The sequence below is a fragment of the Sceloporus occidentalis genome, unplaced genomic scaffold (genome assembly GCF_023333645.1).
Source record: "Sceloporus occidentalis isolate IW3139 unplaced genomic scaffold, rSceOcc1.0.p SCAF_7, whole genome shotgun sequence".
NCBI classification, from domain to species: Eukaryota; Metazoa; Chordata; class Lepidosauria; order Squamata; family Phrynosomatidae; genus Sceloporus; species Sceloporus occidentalis.
In genome coordinates, this window is record NW_028316987.1 from 86478389 (window position 1) to 86496378 (window position 17990).

General features: G+C 41.6%; 1 protein-coding gene across 2 annotated transcripts in view; it reads left to right on the forward strand.

Annotated features, from left to right (window-relative positions):
- The window catches only part of LMBR1 (limb development membrane protein 1), a 73506-nt gene that overhangs the window by 52132 nt on the left and 3384 nt on the right, over nucleotides 1-17990 (forward strand). For both annotated transcript variants that reach the window (XM_089533565.1, XM_089533566.1), the window contains exons 11-16: nucleotides 415-491; nucleotides 766-843; nucleotides 3439-3512; nucleotides 3724-3814; nucleotides 5031-5097; nucleotides 16721-16882. In XM_089533565.1, coding sequence (XP_089389691.1) covers nucleotides 415-491; nucleotides 766-843; nucleotides 3439-3512; nucleotides 3724-3814; nucleotides 5031-5097; nucleotides 16721-16882 — 549 coding nt within the window. The remainder of the gene's footprint in view (nucleotides 1-414; nucleotides 492-765; nucleotides 844-3438; nucleotides 3513-3723; nucleotides 3815-5030; nucleotides 5098-16720; nucleotides 16883-17990) is intronic.

The following is a 17990-nucleotide window of genomic DNA, read 5'->3' on the forward strand; positions in this document are numbered from 1 at the left end:
CACCCCCCCCCCCCCCCAGTATATCTTTCAGCCTTTTCCTAGTCATGGCAGGAACCAATTCAGTACTTGTAGAAAATGTCTTTGCAGTTTGTAGCTGGCAGGGTAGGATCTGTAAGTTCCCTCAAGAAAGCATGCATATACTAAGAAGTTGCTTTGAAGTTTTCTGCAGTGGAAATTCATACAGCAGTGCCTCTTAGGTTGCCTGATGTAGGAGACTGTCACTCACCCTAGAGTTGGATACCAAATTTGCGTCCATTTGTTACAACTGTTTTCTTTCCCAGAAACTCACTGTGGACTGGCTCATTGACTGGCATGGCCTATGGACCTTGTGTGGCTGCACTTATAGAGCTTCTGATATTCAAAATGTTTGTCTGAAGTCGCTTTACCTAAGTTTTGTTATTTTCCTTTTAAAAGAGCGGCGGAAAAAGGCTTCTGCATGGGAGAGGAATCTGGTATATCCAGCTGTAATGATATTGCTGCTAATTGAAACGGTAAGCGCTAACTTCCTTTCATTATTTAAATCTCACCTTTCTTTCTGATATTAGTGATCTTTCTCATCTTCCATTTGTGAGCTAGGTATCAGAAATATGGAGAGCTGCTGATTCTTTGTCTCCTTACACTGCTACATTTATATTTTCTTCTTCGTTACAGTGGGAATTTTTCTTTTAAAACTCATAAATGCTTGTCATTGTGTAAAGTACAACGACATTTTAAAGCCTTCACATAGGACTGGCGTAGATGTTTCTGTTCTTTTTCTTTTCATAGGCAATCTCAGTCCTTCTGGTTGCTTGTAATATTCTTTGCCTGTTGGTTGATGAAACTGCAATGCCGAAGCAGTCACGGGTAAAGTATTGTTGGGGTTTTTTGGTGTTAACTGCAGTAAAAGGCACAGTAATTACACATCTCAGAAATAATTTGGTTTCCTTCTAGTAGTGGAGCTTTAGTCCTGGAAAGTTGGTATAGAATTGCACTTTGTTTTTGAAAGGATGACTTATGCCCTCTGATAGCAGCTGTATGTTTTTGCTTAATAGCCATACTCAAAAGAGCTTTGTACATGCTTTGTATCATGAAACATGCCTAAATAGAGAATAGGAAAGAATCTCAGTAACCGTAGTCTGAACCAGCATTATTTGGACATAAACAGTGCACACAGTTGGGCTTGTTAGCTGTCACCATCTAAATGATGCTGAATAAAACTGTTCAACGTCTCTTCCACCTGCATTGTCCAAAAGGTGGAAGAGGCAACAAGGGGTCAGCTATTTTAGATTTGATCCTAACCAACAGGGATGACTTGGTTAATGGGGTGGGTTCATTAGGTGGAAGTGACCATGTTCTCCTGAAGTTTGTTATACAGTGGAAAGGAAAAGCCAGGCATAGTCAGACATGCATTCTAGACTTTACGAGAGCTGATTTTAGTAAACTTAGAGAAATACTGGGGGTGATCCCATGGTCAGGAATACGAAAAGAGAAGGAAAATGGAGCAGAGGACAGAATAGGGAAAATTCTGCAGAGAATAAGTAAAGAGATAGTACAGTAATATCTGGTTAATCTAAATGAATATAAGTCTCCAGGACCTCATGAACTACATCCAAGAATATTAAAAGAACTGGCAAATGTAATATTGGAGCCATTGACAATAATTTTTGAGAACTCCTGGAGAACAGGAGAAGTCCCAGCAGACTGGAAGAGGGCAAACAGTGTCCCCATCTTCAAAAAGGGGAAAAAAGAGGATGCCAACAATTATCGTCAGTCTGACATCAATACCAGGAAAGATTCTGGAGCAGATCATTAAACAGAGAGTCTGTGAACATCTAGAAGGCAGTTCCATAATCACAAAAAGTCAACATGGGTTTCAGGGAAAGAAGTCATGCCAGACAAGTCTAATATCTTTTTTTGATAAAATTACCAGCTTGGTAGATGAAGGGAATGCTGTGGATATAGTATATCTTGATTTCAGTAAGGCCTTTGACAAGGTTCCCCATGACATTCTTGCAAACAAGTTTGTAAATTGTGGGCTAGACAAGGTAACTGTTACATGGATTTGTAGTTGGTTGACCGGCCGAACCCAAAGGGTACTCAACAATGGCTCCTTTTCATCCTGGAGAGAAGTGACCAGTGGGGTCCCACAGGGCTCTGTCCTGGTCCCAGTGCTATTCAACATCTTTATCAGTGACTTGGATGACAGAATTGGGGACATACTTATCAAATTTGTAGATGAAACCAAATTAGGAAGAGTAGCAAATACCCCAGAGGACAGGATCAAAATTCAAAATGACCTGAATAGAACAAAGCTGGGCCAAAGCTAACAAAATGAATTTCAACACGGAGAAATGTAAGGTACTGCACTTAGGGCGGAAAAATGAAATGAATGTATATAGGATGGGGGACACTTGGCTGAACGAGACTACATGTGAAAGGGATCTAGAGTCCAAGTATAACACAAGTTGAACATGAGTCAGCTGTGAGATGCAGCAGCTAAAAAGGCCAATGCAATTTTAGGTTGCATCAATAGAAGTATAGTGTCTAGATCAGGGGTAGGCAACCTTTTTGAGCCGGGGGCCGGGTTGCTGTCCCTCAGATAACTGGGGGGCCGAAGCAAAAAAATAATTAAATATTTTTTTTTTTAAAAAAATTAAATATATAAATAAACCAGGACAAATGTAGGACAAAATTTTCAAATAGAAGACACTTTTTTTTTAAAAAAATGGAGGACACGTGAAAAAATTTGCTGATTTTTAAAAAAATGTTAATATAAATGCATGTTTCTGAGGCTTCTATAGACAATTGCCCCCCAAAGGCCACGGTGGCAATCGGCGGCAGGACCAGGCTGGGGCCGGTCCCAAGGCCTTGCTGGGCCACATCCGGCCTGCGGGCCACAGGTTGCCTACCCCTGGTCTAGATCAAGGGAAATAATAGTGCCACTCTGACCCTATACAGACAGCCAAAATAAAGCTGCTTCGAGTCACTTTGGAGGTATGGTGTTTCAATGATGAATGCGTTCTAAGAGTCTGGAAGCTACACCAAAGCTGCACTCCAGTCCTTAGGACTGGAGCGTGGCTTTGGTGTGGCTTCTGGACTCTTAGGACGCATGTATCATTGAAACACCATATCTACAAAGTGACTTGAAGCAGCTTTATTTTGGCTGTCTGTATCAGGCCTCTATTCTGCTTTGGTCAGGCCCCACCTGGAATACTGTGTCCAGTTCTGGGGAGTGAGCAGTACCCACCTCTGTATTCTCAGTAGAAATTCTCTGGTCGATCCTGCCCTATATTTTGGAATAGCTGGCTTGCATTTCTATCCTTATTGTGCACAATTATTAATGGCCAAAGAATAACTCTGCATAAACAACTTTTGTCTAAGGAACTTTCTGTTTTCTAGGTAGACAAGAACATTTCTGTATAATTACCTCCTTTTTTCTCTTTTTAAAAATTCTTCCAGGGCCCTGGCATTGGAAGTGCCTCTTTATCCACCTTTGGTTTTGTTGGCGCAGCACTTGAGATCATTTTAATTTTGTATCCTTTCTTTCAGTAGCTATTCTTGTATGTAAGTATACTCACTAATTTTCTGGAGCACTCTAATATGCTACTATGCTGGTGTAGAAGAGAGAAAATGACAGGTCAACCATTCTCATGCACTTAAAAGTGGTCATCCCTCTTTGCCTTCAAGATGTTCGAGTCTGAAACATGGATTATTCAGGGGTTCTTTTTTCCTTGATTCTCACAGCTATCTTATGGTCTCCTCTGTAGTTGGCTTCTATAGCCTGCGCTTTTTTGGAGATTTTACTCCCAGAAAGGATGACACAACTATGACAAAGGTAGGTTTAAAAAAATGTGCCATTATTGTGCTTTCTTCTTCCTCCTCCTGTTCCTCGTTCATTTCTACCAGTCAAGGCAAACCTGACTGTGGTTGCTGTAAATGACGCATTGGTAGTGATTAGTTTTTGTAAGTTGTTTAAACAGACTGGAAGAGTTTCACACTGCTGTATGGGGCAGAGCAGAGAGGATGAGGAAAGAAAGGATGTGTCCTGTCTAATTTGAATAGCATCCATTCATACTGAATATTCCTGGAATTGCATAGCTTGTTAACTAACCACAGAAAATCTGGGGAAGGGCTTTCTCCCCTCTCCAAAGAGAAACATATTACTAATGAGTAACTTTAATTATGTGGACTTTACTTTAGGGGTATTCTTGAAATGTGAGGAAATTGGTTGCTACAAGTCATGCAACATTACGCAGGCAAATTCATCCCATTTAAATAGCCACTTAGGAAGTGGCTCTTTTCAGCAACATACTTCATTCTGATGCTATTCTGACTTTGCAGAATTTTATGGTGGCTTTAGAGGAATTAGTGACACATTCCCTGAAAAGATAGTCCTATAAACCAAGCAGCCAGAAAGGATTCAGTTTAACTTTCACATATTTGAGATTTTCCACTACTTTATTTAAAGAGGGTTTTGGGGTTTTTTTGGTATTCAGTGAAACCAGGGGTTGCTTTCTTTCATCTTGCCAGGGGTTCCTGGAAGTGGGAAAGCAAACAGTATAGAAAATTCTTGATTAATACTGTTGAGGAGTCCCATTATATTTGCTCAACCCTTTCATGTAAAAGCATTTTGGAGAAAGGGCATTGTAAGCCAGTAACAGTGCTTAATTTTGCCTGCTATTGGTGTGTAGACATCTTTTAGAAGGTGCCCTCAATTTTTTTCCTTCTGGTTTTCTTCCTTGTGGCAGAAACTGATGCTAACCATGCTTCATGTGTGTGTGTTTGTCTATTATAGCTTATATTGCTGTCAAACATCCTTGTGATCTTTTGAGAATTTTAGAGGAAATTAATATATATTGGAAGGTAGTACTACTGGAAGAGGGCAGAAGGAAGAGCCCTTTGGTATGGGCAGGCTGTAAAACTAATCAGATTAGTAAAAATTTGTTTATGTTTTGCATGTTTTCCATCCAGTTAGTAAACTTCACAGCTTTCATTCAAAGCTCATTAGTGTTGTTAACTTTAATTGAAATAACATATTTTTGTTCCAACAGATAATTGGAAATTGTGTTTCTATATTAGTCCTTAGTTCAGCGTTGCCAGTTATGTCAAGGACACTGGGCAAGTATTATTTCAGTTTTTAAAAAAAATATTTTAAAGTGTTTTCCACTTGGTATCACTGCAACAAACAGTAAATTGATTCAGTTATATGTTCAAGAAAGAAAATGTACACATATTGAGTGTTTTATCTATGCACTAGATGTGCTAGAATAGAGGTAGGCATAGTGCAGCCCATGGGTGGCATGTGACTCCTGGGGTTACTTTTGTGTCCCCCCAGCCCTCCCATTCTTTTTTTAAAAAATGCTGCAGTTCTGAGTAATTGTTTTGCCCCCAAACTACAAGAAAGCCCCTCAAACACATCAAAGCATGCAAGAATGCCCCAACAAGCACCCCATAACACCCATCTCACCCCTCAAAATCTCCATTTTCCTGTACAGTCGGCCCTTGCTACACACGGATTTTTAATACACGGATTCAAACATCCACTGTTTGAAAATGTTCCAAAAAAGTATAAATTTCAAATATCAAACCTTGATTTTCCATTTTTTATAAGGGACACCATTTTCCTATGCCATTATATTTAATGGGTCTTGAGCATCCACGAATTTTGTTATACATGGGGGATCATGGAACCAAACCCCAGCGTATAACAAGCGTCCACTGTACAATACCTCTCAAAATGGGGAGGGAAGAACCTCTACTTTCTCCAAGCAATTTTTCCCCACTTAAAGAAAAACATTTTAAAATGTCAACAATAAAACAGCAAGACAGTAAAAACATGCAACAGTGGATAAAGCTATTTTCAACAAAAAGACTGACCTGAGGGGGAAAAAGTGCTTGAAAGATTTAAGTACTAGGTGAGCATTTCAGAAGCAGGGCATTTAACTGGGGAAGGTCTTCTCCTTGCTAGTCATTCACTTGACCTCTGAAGATGGGAATGCAGTTTAGATTTTCAAAAGATGATTTAGACTTATTGGCTGATTTATGAACTGGAAGGCAATTGTTGAGATAGAGTAAAAATAATCGTCAGTACAGTCGGCCCTTCTTATACACGAATTTTTAATACATGGATTCAAGCATCCACAGTTTGAAAATGTTTTTAAAAAGTATACATTTCAAATATCAAACCTTGATTTTCCATTTTTTATAAGGGACACCATTTTGCTATGTCATTATATTTAATGGGACTTGAGCATCCACGGATTTTGTTATCCATAGGGGACCTTGGAACCAAACCCCAGCATATAACAAGGGTCCACTGTATTTTGATTTGATTCCAAATAGGGATTGGTAGTAAAATGTACTCTTATTGGCTGCTCCCATTTAGTGGCATTGCATGTGTATTTTGGACTAACTCTAGTTTCCAAGCAGTCTTCACAGGCAGTCCCCCATGTATTAAAGTAGTCTTATCTGGAGCTTCCTACAGGATGTATGTCTGTGTGCAAGCTTTTGTTGTCCAAGATTGGCTGCAATTGGTGGAAGGAGTCTTTTTGTATTTCTTGTTATGGTTTGATTAGACAGCACCCTAACATTGTAAATCTGATATTTTAAAGCGAGTCAGTCCTATCCAGGATAGGTTAAACACTTCAGCAATTTCATCTGAGCAAAACAAAGTCTCACCCTAAATTTTCATATGACCTTCTTTAGTGGTGTCACATAGATAGTGAAATATACGAGACATGAAAAAGCCTTCTGGAACCTTATACTCTAAATGCATAGAGCTGAGTAATAGTTTCCTATCAGCATCGTCTGGGACTGGCATTCCTTTCCAGATAGGAATGGAGCTACCAAATCACAGTGCCCCAATTTCCATAACCTCCAGAAGTCTAGCAGATTCAAAATATCACCATCTCGCATTCTCTTGGTGTCAATTGGGATGACTAAGGCAATTTGAGTACTGCAGCCACTCCTGAAAACAAGTTGAAATGGGAAACTTGTCCAGGAGTGTTGCCTTCCACTTTGAATCTAGAGAACTAACTTCATGGTCCTTTATACCCATGAAAGCTAGAATGGATCTTGGCTAAAGCAGTTCTCTCTCAAAAATAGAAAATAGTCAGAATAGAAAATGAAATAAGTTACTTATTTACAGATAACAAAAAACTGAAGGGGAAGGGGGGATTCTTAACTGATATAACTGAAACAAACTTTGAACTTGGACTCCTGCCTGGCTGGTTGGCATGCAGGGTAAAATCCTCATGTAGTGGATTGTTCCACCTGCCACCCCTGGGATAAGTTATTTATGGAATACTGTGTCCAGTTCTGGGCACCACAATTCAAAAAGGACGTTGAGAAACTGGAGTGTGTCCAAAGGAGGGCAACTAAAATGGTGAAGGGTCTGGAAACCATGCCATGTGAGGAGCAACTTAGGGAGCTGGGGATGTTTAGCCTGGAGAAGAGAGGTTAAGAAGTGATATGATAGCCCTGTTTAAATATTTGAAGGGGTGTCACATTGAGGAGGGAACAAGCTTGTTTCCTGTTGCTCCAGAGACTAGGAACCAGAGCAATGGATGCAAGCTTCAGGAAAAGAGATTCCACCTCAACATTAGGAGGAACTTCCTGACAGTAAGGGCTGTTCAACAGTGGAACATACTCCCTCGGAGTGTTAGTGGAGTCTCCTTCCTTAGAGGTCTTTAAACAGAGGCTGGATGGTCATCTGTCGGGGATGCTTGGATTTAGATTTCCTGCATGGCATGGGGTTGGACTGGATGGCCCATGAGGTCTCTTCCAGCTGTATGATTCTATGATTCTATAGCAGGCAGACTTTTCCTATTGACATTAGAAAAATAGTTGGAGCCAATATATTTGGGTTCTTAAGAGTGATCTGGAAAATACAGATTGTTCAGGATCAGGATACAGTTGTGCATTTACCTGTGTTGGAAGAGCTACACTGCCTGAACATCTCTTGGTTCTCCAGCCTTCTAATAAATGGTGTGTTGTGACTAGAGATATATTTTAGCTATCCTTTATAGACTTTGGAGGTTTTCTAGACATCTCAAGAGGTGTGAGATACAAATTGCATAAATGAATGTTATGATGACATGTAAATGGAGTATATGCAAAACTGCAGGTGTACTCATTTTGTTAGACAAGTGTAGTAAAAAAGAACGAATGCCTAAGACTCATAAAGAACAACTTTGGGCACACTATAAGGCCTGGACATGCCCAGGAATATCTTTTTCTTTTAATAAGCAGACCTCTATCACAACACACTGAGATTCAAATGAAAAAATATTAAACATAAAATTAAAAATTAATATGGTGTATACCTAAAACAAACTAAAAGCAAGTCTCTTTATTTTTTTTCTGCAGCCCACAAATGAAATTTCTATATTGTTTGCTATAGAGATAAAGGAAAGACTAAAACAGAAAAAGATGAGCAGTTACAACACAGCTAACAAATGCACAGACACAGCTGTCCAAACAGGATTAATAGCATGTATTAGGGTACAGTGAATCATGTGGTGCTTTGCAAAATATCAACATGCATCACATTGGAAGTTATGCCCAATGGCACTGGATGGATGAAAAGAGAAATAAAATTTAATTAGATTCATAGAAGTATTTCATAGCATTACTAAAGCAAGTCCCTGGATGATAAAAGAATCAAGGCTGCTCTTGTGATGGGAAAAGCAAACGGAAAAGCAAATTCACCTGTTTAAAACTACTACTGATCATTTTGCTGAAAGCAAGATGGGGCTTTATAAACATTGCATCATTGTTCCAGTGGCTTATGAAGTTGTTCCTCTTTCAAATAGCTGGAAGACACCCTTGCTGGGCAGATATTCTGAGCTTATTTCATATCTTTCTTTTACACTCTTGCAAGGGAAAAGAGGACCCTGGTTTTTCTGTGTCCACTTTGCTTGGGTAAGAGCTTAAAATTTTAAAAGTGGGAGTCACTTCTTTTGGTCACTGGGGGGGGGGGGGGGGGAGGAGCTAGAAGAATCATTCTGTGTAACTGCTGGTAGGGGACTTCCAGAAAATTTTCTTTTCACATTCATCTTTATTTTTTATAGTCAATCAGGGTTTGAAGTTCAGAGGAGAAGGTCACCTGGGCACAGTGTTGGAGGACATCTCCTTCAATTTTACACTTTACTTTTCACTACTCCATTAAGGGGCTTGTGGGGACTTGCTCAGAGGAAGTCAGTCAGAGACTTGCCTTTGGAAGGAACTAGTAGCCAGGAGCTCTGTACATAACTATAGCCCCAGTTGATTGAGCTCGCTAACAGAGTTTGGGGACAAAGGCCAGGCCCATAGGGGTTCTTTACACTGGTGTTTGGCAAGGGAAACCCACAGTCTTGTTTCAGTGCCTCCTTGAGACTTCTTAGTATGGACACTAAGGGACCTGCTGCAGTCACCTGCAGCACTTGTGGGATGTTTGTCTTCTTGCCTACAGATGTGGGGAACTTCACCTGAACTAAGTGCACATTGGTAGCCCTCTTAGAAGAGAAAGTACAGCAGCTGGAGGCCCAGGTAGCTACACTTCGGCATCATAGGGAGCAAGAGGTTTTCCTGACCAGAACGGACCAGATGGTCCTGAACGGGAAACACACAAAGGAAGTTGCTGGGGAGGAGGAGGCCACTTCACATACAACAGAAGTAGATAGTTGGAGGAATGTCACACAGAGAAGTAGGGAAACCAGGGAACATTCTGTAAGCTTGCAACTGCAGAATCAATTTATTATTTATTATTATTATTATTATTATTATTATTATTATTATTAACCTTTATTTATGAAGTGCTGTAAATTTACACAGCGCTGTACATACAATCTTTTTAGTTAGACGGTTCCCTGCCCTCGGGCTTACAATCTAAATGACACAGAAGGAGAAGAGAGTGGTGGAGGGAAAGGGAAGAGGTCCAGCAGTTCCTCTCTATCTCCAAGGCCTGGACCAAGGCAGATGGACTGGAGGGAGGGCTTGGGTTCTTAATGGATGGTTAATCATTTTCCAGGGAAAATACATACTCTCTCTCTGTTATGAAGGATGACGAGGAAGGGCAGCAGGGACAGACTTCAGGGACAGAGCAGGGGACCCTGGGAGTAGCACCAAAGGGAACAGCCACTGCTAAGCCTCGGAGGTGGCGTGCGGTGGTCATGGGGGATTACTTGCTGAGAGGCACTGAACCAGTGGTTTGTGGGCCTGACTAGATATCTTGGGAGGTGTGCTGTCTCCCTGGGGCAAAGATCCGTGATGTCACAGAGAGGCTGACAAGACTTATTAAGCCTACTGACCGTCACCCCTTTCTTTTGGTTCATATGGGAACCAATGATACTGCAAGGCACAGCCTTCAGAATATCATAAGGGATTATGAGGCTTTGGGTAGGAAGTTGAAAGAGATGGATTCACAGGTTGTCATCTCATCTCTTCTCCCAGTTGAAGGGCATGGTCCAGGAAGGGAGAGGAAAATAGCAGAGGTGAATAACTGGCTCCGCAGATGGTGCCACAAAGAATGGTTTGGATTTTTGGATCATGGACTGAGGTTTCATGAGGAGGGACTTCTGGCATCTCATGCCAGTTGGCAAAAACGTTTTTGCCAATAGTCTCAAAAATTTGATCAGGAGGGCTTTAAACTGAGTTATGTGGGGGAGGGAGATAGTATTCTGGAAGGCAAAAAGGATGGAGAAAATAGTCAAACTGTCATAGAGGGAACAAGGCAAACAGTGCAAGGACCCAAAAGTGGGAAGCAAAAAAACTTGTACAGGCAGCAAGTAAAGGGGACCCATGGTCTAAGATGTCTCTACAGTAATGCACAGAGCATGGGAAATAAGCAAGATGAACTTCAACTCCTAGCACAACAAAGCAAATATGATATAATAGGCCTCACTGAAACCTTGTGGGATGAGTCTCGTGATTGGAATGTAGAAATAGAGGGATATAACCTTTTCAAGAGAAACAGGCCAAAATGGAAAGGAGGAGGAATAGACTTATATGTCAGGGACAATTACACCAGTGAAGAGATCCAGGACATCAATACTGGAAGCCAGGTGGAGAGCATCTGGATAAAAATTAAAGGGGAGGGCAACAAAAGCGATGTTATTGTGAAAGTCTACTACAGACCCCCAAGTCAGATGGAGGAATTGGATGATGCCTTTCTAGAACAGATGATCACACTCAGAAAGGAGAGATGAAGTAGTGATGGGTGACTTCAACTATCCTGATATTTGCTGGAAGTCAAACTCAGCCAAATCCTCAAGGACTAGCAAATTCCTCACTTGCCTTTCTATATTAGTCCTTAGTTCAGCATTGCCAGTTATGTCAGTTTCATTGTCCAAAAGGTGGAAGAGGCAACAAGGGGATGAGCTATTTTGAATCTGATCCTAACCAACAGGGATGACCTAGTTAAGGAGTGCAAGTGGTGGGATCCTTAGGTGGGAGCGATCATGTTCTCCTGAAGTTTGTTATACAATGGAAAGGAGAAGCCAGGCATAGTCAGACACGCATTCTAGACTTTAGGAAAGCCGATTTTAGTAAACTTAAAGAAATACTGGGGGTGATCCCATGGTCAAGAATACTTTAAAAAGAAGGGAATTCAAGATGGGTGGGAGTTTCTCAAGGGGGAGATACTGAAGGCACAATTTCAAACAGTTCCAATGAGAAAGAAAAATGGGAGATGTCTCAAGAAACCAGGATGGATGACCAAGGAATTTTCAACTGAGCAAAATTTTAAATGGAACATGTATAACAAATGGAAAAACGGGAAAATTACCAAACAAATAGTGAGCACATGTAGGGGTAAAGTCAGAAAAGCTAAGGGCTTTTTTGGATATATCCGCAGCAAAAGGAAGGAGGAGGAAACAGTAGGGCCACTGCGTGGAGAAGATGGCAAAATACTAACAGAAGACAGAACTACTCAACACCTTCTTTGCCTCAGTTCTCAGAAAAGGCAAAGGGTGCTCAACCTGAGGATAATGGAGCAGAGGACAGAATAGGGGAATTTCAGCACAGAATAAGTAAAGAGATAGTACAGGAACACCTTGTTAATCTAAATGAATATAAATCTCGAGGACTAAACGAACTACATCCAAGGGTTTTAAAAGAACTGGCAAATGTAATATCAGAGCCATTGGCTTTGATATTACATTTGAAAACTCCTGCAGAACAGGTGAAGTCCCAGCAGACTGGAGGAGGGCAAACATTGTTCCCATCTTCAAAAAGAGGAAAAAAGAGGATCCCAACAATTATCGTCCAGTTAGTCTTACCTCAATACCAGGAAAGATTCTAGAGCAGATCATTAAACAGAGAGTCTGTGAACATTTAGAAGGCAATGCCATAATTACAAAAGTTAACATCAGAGTAGCCTTCCCAGGCATTGCATAATTGTCGCTTGCTATTTGGTGTTCTTTTGTTGTCTGTTTATCAAACCATTTCCTGTATTGCTATGTACTGTATATGCATTATCCTACTTGAGAATATGTATTTTCCCTGGAAAATGATTAACCATCCATTAAGAACCCAAGCCCTCCCTCCAGTCCATCTGCCTTGGTCCAGGCCTTGGAGGTAGAGAGGAACTGCTGGACCTCTTACCCTTTCCCTCCACCACTCTCTTCTCCTTCTGTGTCATGTCTTTTTAGATTGTAAGCCTGAGGGCAGGGAACCGTCTAACTAAAAAGATTGTATGTACAGCGCTGTGTAAATTTACAGCGCTTCATAAATAAAGGTTAATAATAATAAATAAGTCATGCCAGACAAATCTAATCTCTTTTTTTGATAAAATTACCAGCTTGGTAGATGAAGGGAATGCTGTGGATATAGTATATCTTGATTTCAGTAAGGCTTTTGACAAAGTTCCCCATGACATTCTTGCAAACAAGCTAGTGAAATGTGGGCTAGACAAGGTAACTGTTAAATGGATTTGTAATTGGTTGACTGGCCGAACCCAAAGGGTGCTCAACAATGGCTCCTTTTTATCCTGGAGAGTAGTGACCAGTGGGGTACCACCAGGCTCTGTCCTGGGGCCAGTGTTATTCAACATCTTTATCAATGACTTGGAGGACAAAATTGGCGGCATACTTATCAAATTTGCAGATGACACCAAATTAGGAGGAGTAGATAATACCCCTGAGGACAGGATCAAAGTTCAGAATGACCTTAATAGATTAGAAAGCTGGGCCAAAGCTAACAAAATGAATTTCAACTTGGAGAAATGAAAGTTCCATTTAGGGCGGAAAAATGAAATGAATGTATATAGGATGGGGGACACCTGGCTTAAGGAGACAACATGTGAAAGGGATCTAGAGTCCAAGAAGACCATAAATTGAACACGAGTCAACAGTGCGATGAGGCAGCTAATAAGGCCAATGCGATTTTAGTTTGCATCAATAAAAGTATACTGTCTAGATCAAGGGAAGTAATAGTGCCACTCTATTCTGCTCTAGTGAGGCCCAACCTGGAATACTGTGTCCAGTTCTGGGCACCACAATTCAAAAAGGACATTGAGAAACTGGAGCGTATCTAAAGGAGGGTGACCAAAATGGTGAAGAGTTTGGAAACCATGTCGTATGAGGAACGACTTAGGGAGCTGGGGATGTTTAGCCTGGAGAAGAGAAGGTTAAGAGGTGATATGATAGCCCTGTTTAAATATTTGAAGGGGTGTCACATTGAGGAGGGAACAAGCTTGTTTTCTGTTGCTCCAGAGACTAGGAACCAGAGCAATGGATGCAAGCTTCAGGAAAAGAGATTCCACCTCAACATTAGGAGGAACTTCCTGACAGTAAGGGCTGTTCGACAGTGGAACATACTCCCTCGGAGTGTTAGTGGAGTCTCCTTCCTTAGAGGTCTTTAAACAGAGGCTGGATCGTCATCTGTCAGGGATGCTTTGATTGAGATTTCCTGCACGGCAGTGGGTTCGAATGGATGGCTCTTGTGGTCTCTTCCAACTCTACGATCCTATGATTCTATAGAAGATTGCAGCACTAGAGTCTGCAAAATAAAGGACACTTTTGCTGTGACTAAGGGCCCATTCAGACCACACTTTATCCCAGATCAGAAATCAATTCTAACACGTTAAGTTCATATTGGCCCCAATTCTGTTACAGTCCATTTCGAGGCATGCACAAGCAAATGCCCTATAGTCTGGGTCATCCAGATTTGGGGCAAAATCCGTCTGTTTTGAAAAAACCCAGGTTCCCTGAAATATGAACTTGCCCCCAATCATGATCGGGTCAAGTTCAGGGGAGGGATTAAGGTCAGAGGGTGGGCAATGGGAGGATCATGTCTCTCCTCTCCTGCCGGCTTTTTGCAAGCGGCTCCCCCCCTTTTTGTTGTTGTTGCAATGACAGATGTACATCATGTGGCTCTTTCTTCTTCTCTTCCCTTGCCTTCTCTGCCTTCCCCCCTCCTCTTATTCCTCCCCCTCCTGTCGCTGCTTGCCCTCCTTTTTTCCTCCTCTTCCTCTTCTCCGCTCTTCCTCATTCTCATTCTCCTCCTCCTCCTCCTCCTCCTCCTCCTCCTCCTCCTCTGCCAATGCCCCCCCCCCGCGGGCTCTTTCTCCTTTTCCTCCTCCTGACCTCTTTTTCCTCCTCTTCCTTTTCCTCTTCTTCCTCCTCTCCCTGCTTCCTCTGCACCTGCAGCTGAGGAAGAGCAGAGTAGAGGAGGAGGAGGAGGAGGAATGCATAGGAGGCGGGGTGGCCTAGAAGAGACCCCTGGGAGCCAAGGACCCTCGGCCCCCAAGGCAGGCAGGCAGGTAGGCGGGCAAGTATCTGCAGTGAGGGAAGGAGTGTGTGTGTGTGAGGGGGGAAAGAAGGAGGGAGGGAAGGAAGGAAAAAGGGAGGAAAGGTGGGACAAGGGAGAGAAGAGGAAAGGAGGGAAAGAGAGAAAGAGAGAAGGAAGGAGAACATGGAAAGAGGGAGAGAGAAGGAAGGAGGGATAAGCAGTGAGAAAGAGAGTGAAGGAGGAGGGCAAAACAGAGGGAAGAGAGAGAAGGAAGGGAAGGAGGGGACCAGGGCAGAGAAGAAGAGGGAGAGGGTCTGTCTGCTTCCGCCGTGGGCCTCTGGTGTCGTATCCAGCAGGGCTTCTGTGCTGTCAACGCGCAGGAGGCAGAGATGCCCAGGACCCTCTCCTCCTTCCCTCCAGGAGGGAACCCACAAAAGCTCCTCTGGAGCACTTTCTCTTTTTATTTTTGACAGTCTATGCACATGATTTTTTGGGTGACATACAATGTGTGTGTGCTTGTGCTACTTTCACTTCTTTGTGCTCCTGGAACAGCACCTTATAAGAGCCTTTATTATTATTTATTTGTGTTATTTGTGTTATATGCAGATGCTGCAATGCCTGAGACATTTCCTTTTCATTTCCTCTTGCTCCTGGAATTATTTGTTTAAAATGTGAATGCTACGATGCCAATGTTACAAATGTTTCCCTTTCAATTTGGGAAATTGATACTTGATAATTGAATGCTTTTGCTTTTGCTGAACACAAGACATACACCAGAGGTTTTTAAATTTGACAGCATCTGCGCACCTTGCCCGCCAGACTTAAAAAAAAAAGGAGGGGGGAAGCCCCCATCTGCTTAGCCAATGGCTGCAAGAAACGTCACATTTTACGAAAGCAGAACTAATTTGATTTGTCAGGGATGATGGGAGTTGTAGCTCTTCACGTCTGGCTCGAACTCACCACCTTGTTACGCACCGGCGCTGACCAGTTTTGGTCAGTGGTTAAAGCTTTGCTTCAAAAGCAGCAGAGTTACAGAGAATAGGCTGAAGACCCTGACAAACTCTCCAAGCCTTCTCACTCTTGCTTCCACAGAAGTCTTCCCACTTCTTCAGGATCCAGCTGGCTCTTGTATCTTCACTCAAGACACCAGACAACTCAGTAGTCTTATATAAAAGATCTACTTTATTCTACTATATACAGCTCCAACACAACACCACACTCCTATCCACTACTACTACCCACAACTACTACCCACAAAATACATTAGGATTCATAGCCATTATTATAGTCCTTGGATCATACCACCCACTCTTGTCAGTTTCCACCCAGTGGGCGTGTACATTCTCTCTCATTGGTTCTCTTGTTTCATCATCTCAGCCTTGACCACTTAACAATTCTCAGGTGTGTTCAATTATCCACTTTGCAATTCTGTCCTTGGCATTCAGGACTTGTTAATTGCATTACCTTTTACACCTGTGTGGCTCCTAATTGCTTCTGCTGAGTCACCCTGACTCTCACATACAAGTTTTATTTCAATCACTGTATGTCCCATGTTGCTTTTTCCTTAACATGATTGACAGCAGAGCACTCTTCCTTTTAAACCAGTTTAAAGAACTGCAATGGCTCCTGGGGCTAAATACCCCGATTGAGGTATTTATCGTGGGCACTTGCTTCCGGAGGCATTCGGGGGGGCTGAAACCAAATCTTCCCAGTTCCTTCCAGGGCAAAACCGCCAGTGAGAATAGGGCCTTAGTTCCCTTTTCTGCTTCAACAGACAAATCTTACAATTTATGATACTGCCTTAAAGAGAGATTTAAGACAAGTGATTTTCTGCTCTCTTTAAGATTTTTAACATTTGATATAAGTATATAATATTTTTGATAATGCATTCATGGAGTTTTTAATTATAATGTTTCCTAAGTGATTGAAATCTGTGTAGAATTATACTCAAAGCGCTTTCAATATAACCTTAAGATACCACTTTTGATCTAACATTATCTGAACTGGTCTTATTTCTTATTCTCTCCCATAGGCATTACAAGGTTTGATCTCCTTGGAGACTTTGGAAGGTTTAACTGGTTGGGGAACTTCTACATTGTGCTATCCTACAACCTGCTGTTTGCCATTATGACAACCCTTTGTTTGGTTAGAAAATTCACTTCAGCAGTTAGAGAAGAACTTTTCAAAGCACTAGGTAACATGTTTTCCCTTATTTTGGTACTTGTCATACTTTATATGGTCTGAATTTAAACTAATTTTATATATTAGGGAAAATAACTGGCTGATGGGGGTTTTCAGTTTCTTTATGTGAAGCTTAGGTCAAACCAACCATTTAATGACCTTCCTCTACCTGGTATGGAAAGACATATCTAGTTTTGTATTTGAATTCTTGGTTCTTTTTGAAGAAAATAATTTTTGTAGCATTTGTGTTACATTCATCAAGAAAGTTAATAAAACACTACACATAGCAACAAGGCATGTTGAGCACATCAGTGAAATCAGTAAAACTGGCAGAACAAGGGCGAATCCATGTGGCCATTCATATGTTGATGAAGTGCAACTTACAGTAACTGTACCAAATGGGAGTTGCAGTCCTGCATCTGGAGGGCTTCATGATTCTTACTCCAGCCCACTTAGTATCTTGACCTGCTGGTGGAAAGTTATCGAAGATGGTGTAAAACAGGCCTCTGTGCTTTAAGTTCCTGCTAGATGTGCTTCAAGCAGTGGAAAGAAAGAAGGGCTTCCTGAGGATCGTGAAGCCTGGACTGGCTTGTATGGAAGTTTGTGGTCTTTAAGATAACTTGTTCCCAAATTGTGCAGGGCCTTTCTAGGTTATGACTGGCCCTGTGAATTGTATCTGGAAAGATTGGTAGGCAGTGATGCTGTTGAAATAGGGATGTCTCCATTACTGTACTAGTTCATTCTTACACCATGTTACAGTAGTTCAGATGGTATAACTAAGGGACACTGCACGGTGATCAGGTTAAACATCCACATTTTTAAAGCTTGACTTATGCCCATTAGGTTGGTCTGTAACATGTTGCTCAGAATTTCAGTGGTAGGAATTTAAACATTACAGGTAAATCAGTTTAAGTTTTCATTGAAAATAAATTAGACAATCCATGTAGAATACCTTCTTTTGCTTCAAAGTGAGGTGTGATGGAAAACTCATGTACAGCCTCCTTTCCTACTCTGTAATAACTGAAAAGAGCTGATATTTTGTCATGATACATAACATCCCACTTTTCCCTGTCAGCAGCCAGTGATGTGGAACAGTGCTGAGGAAACCCAAACTCTTTGAT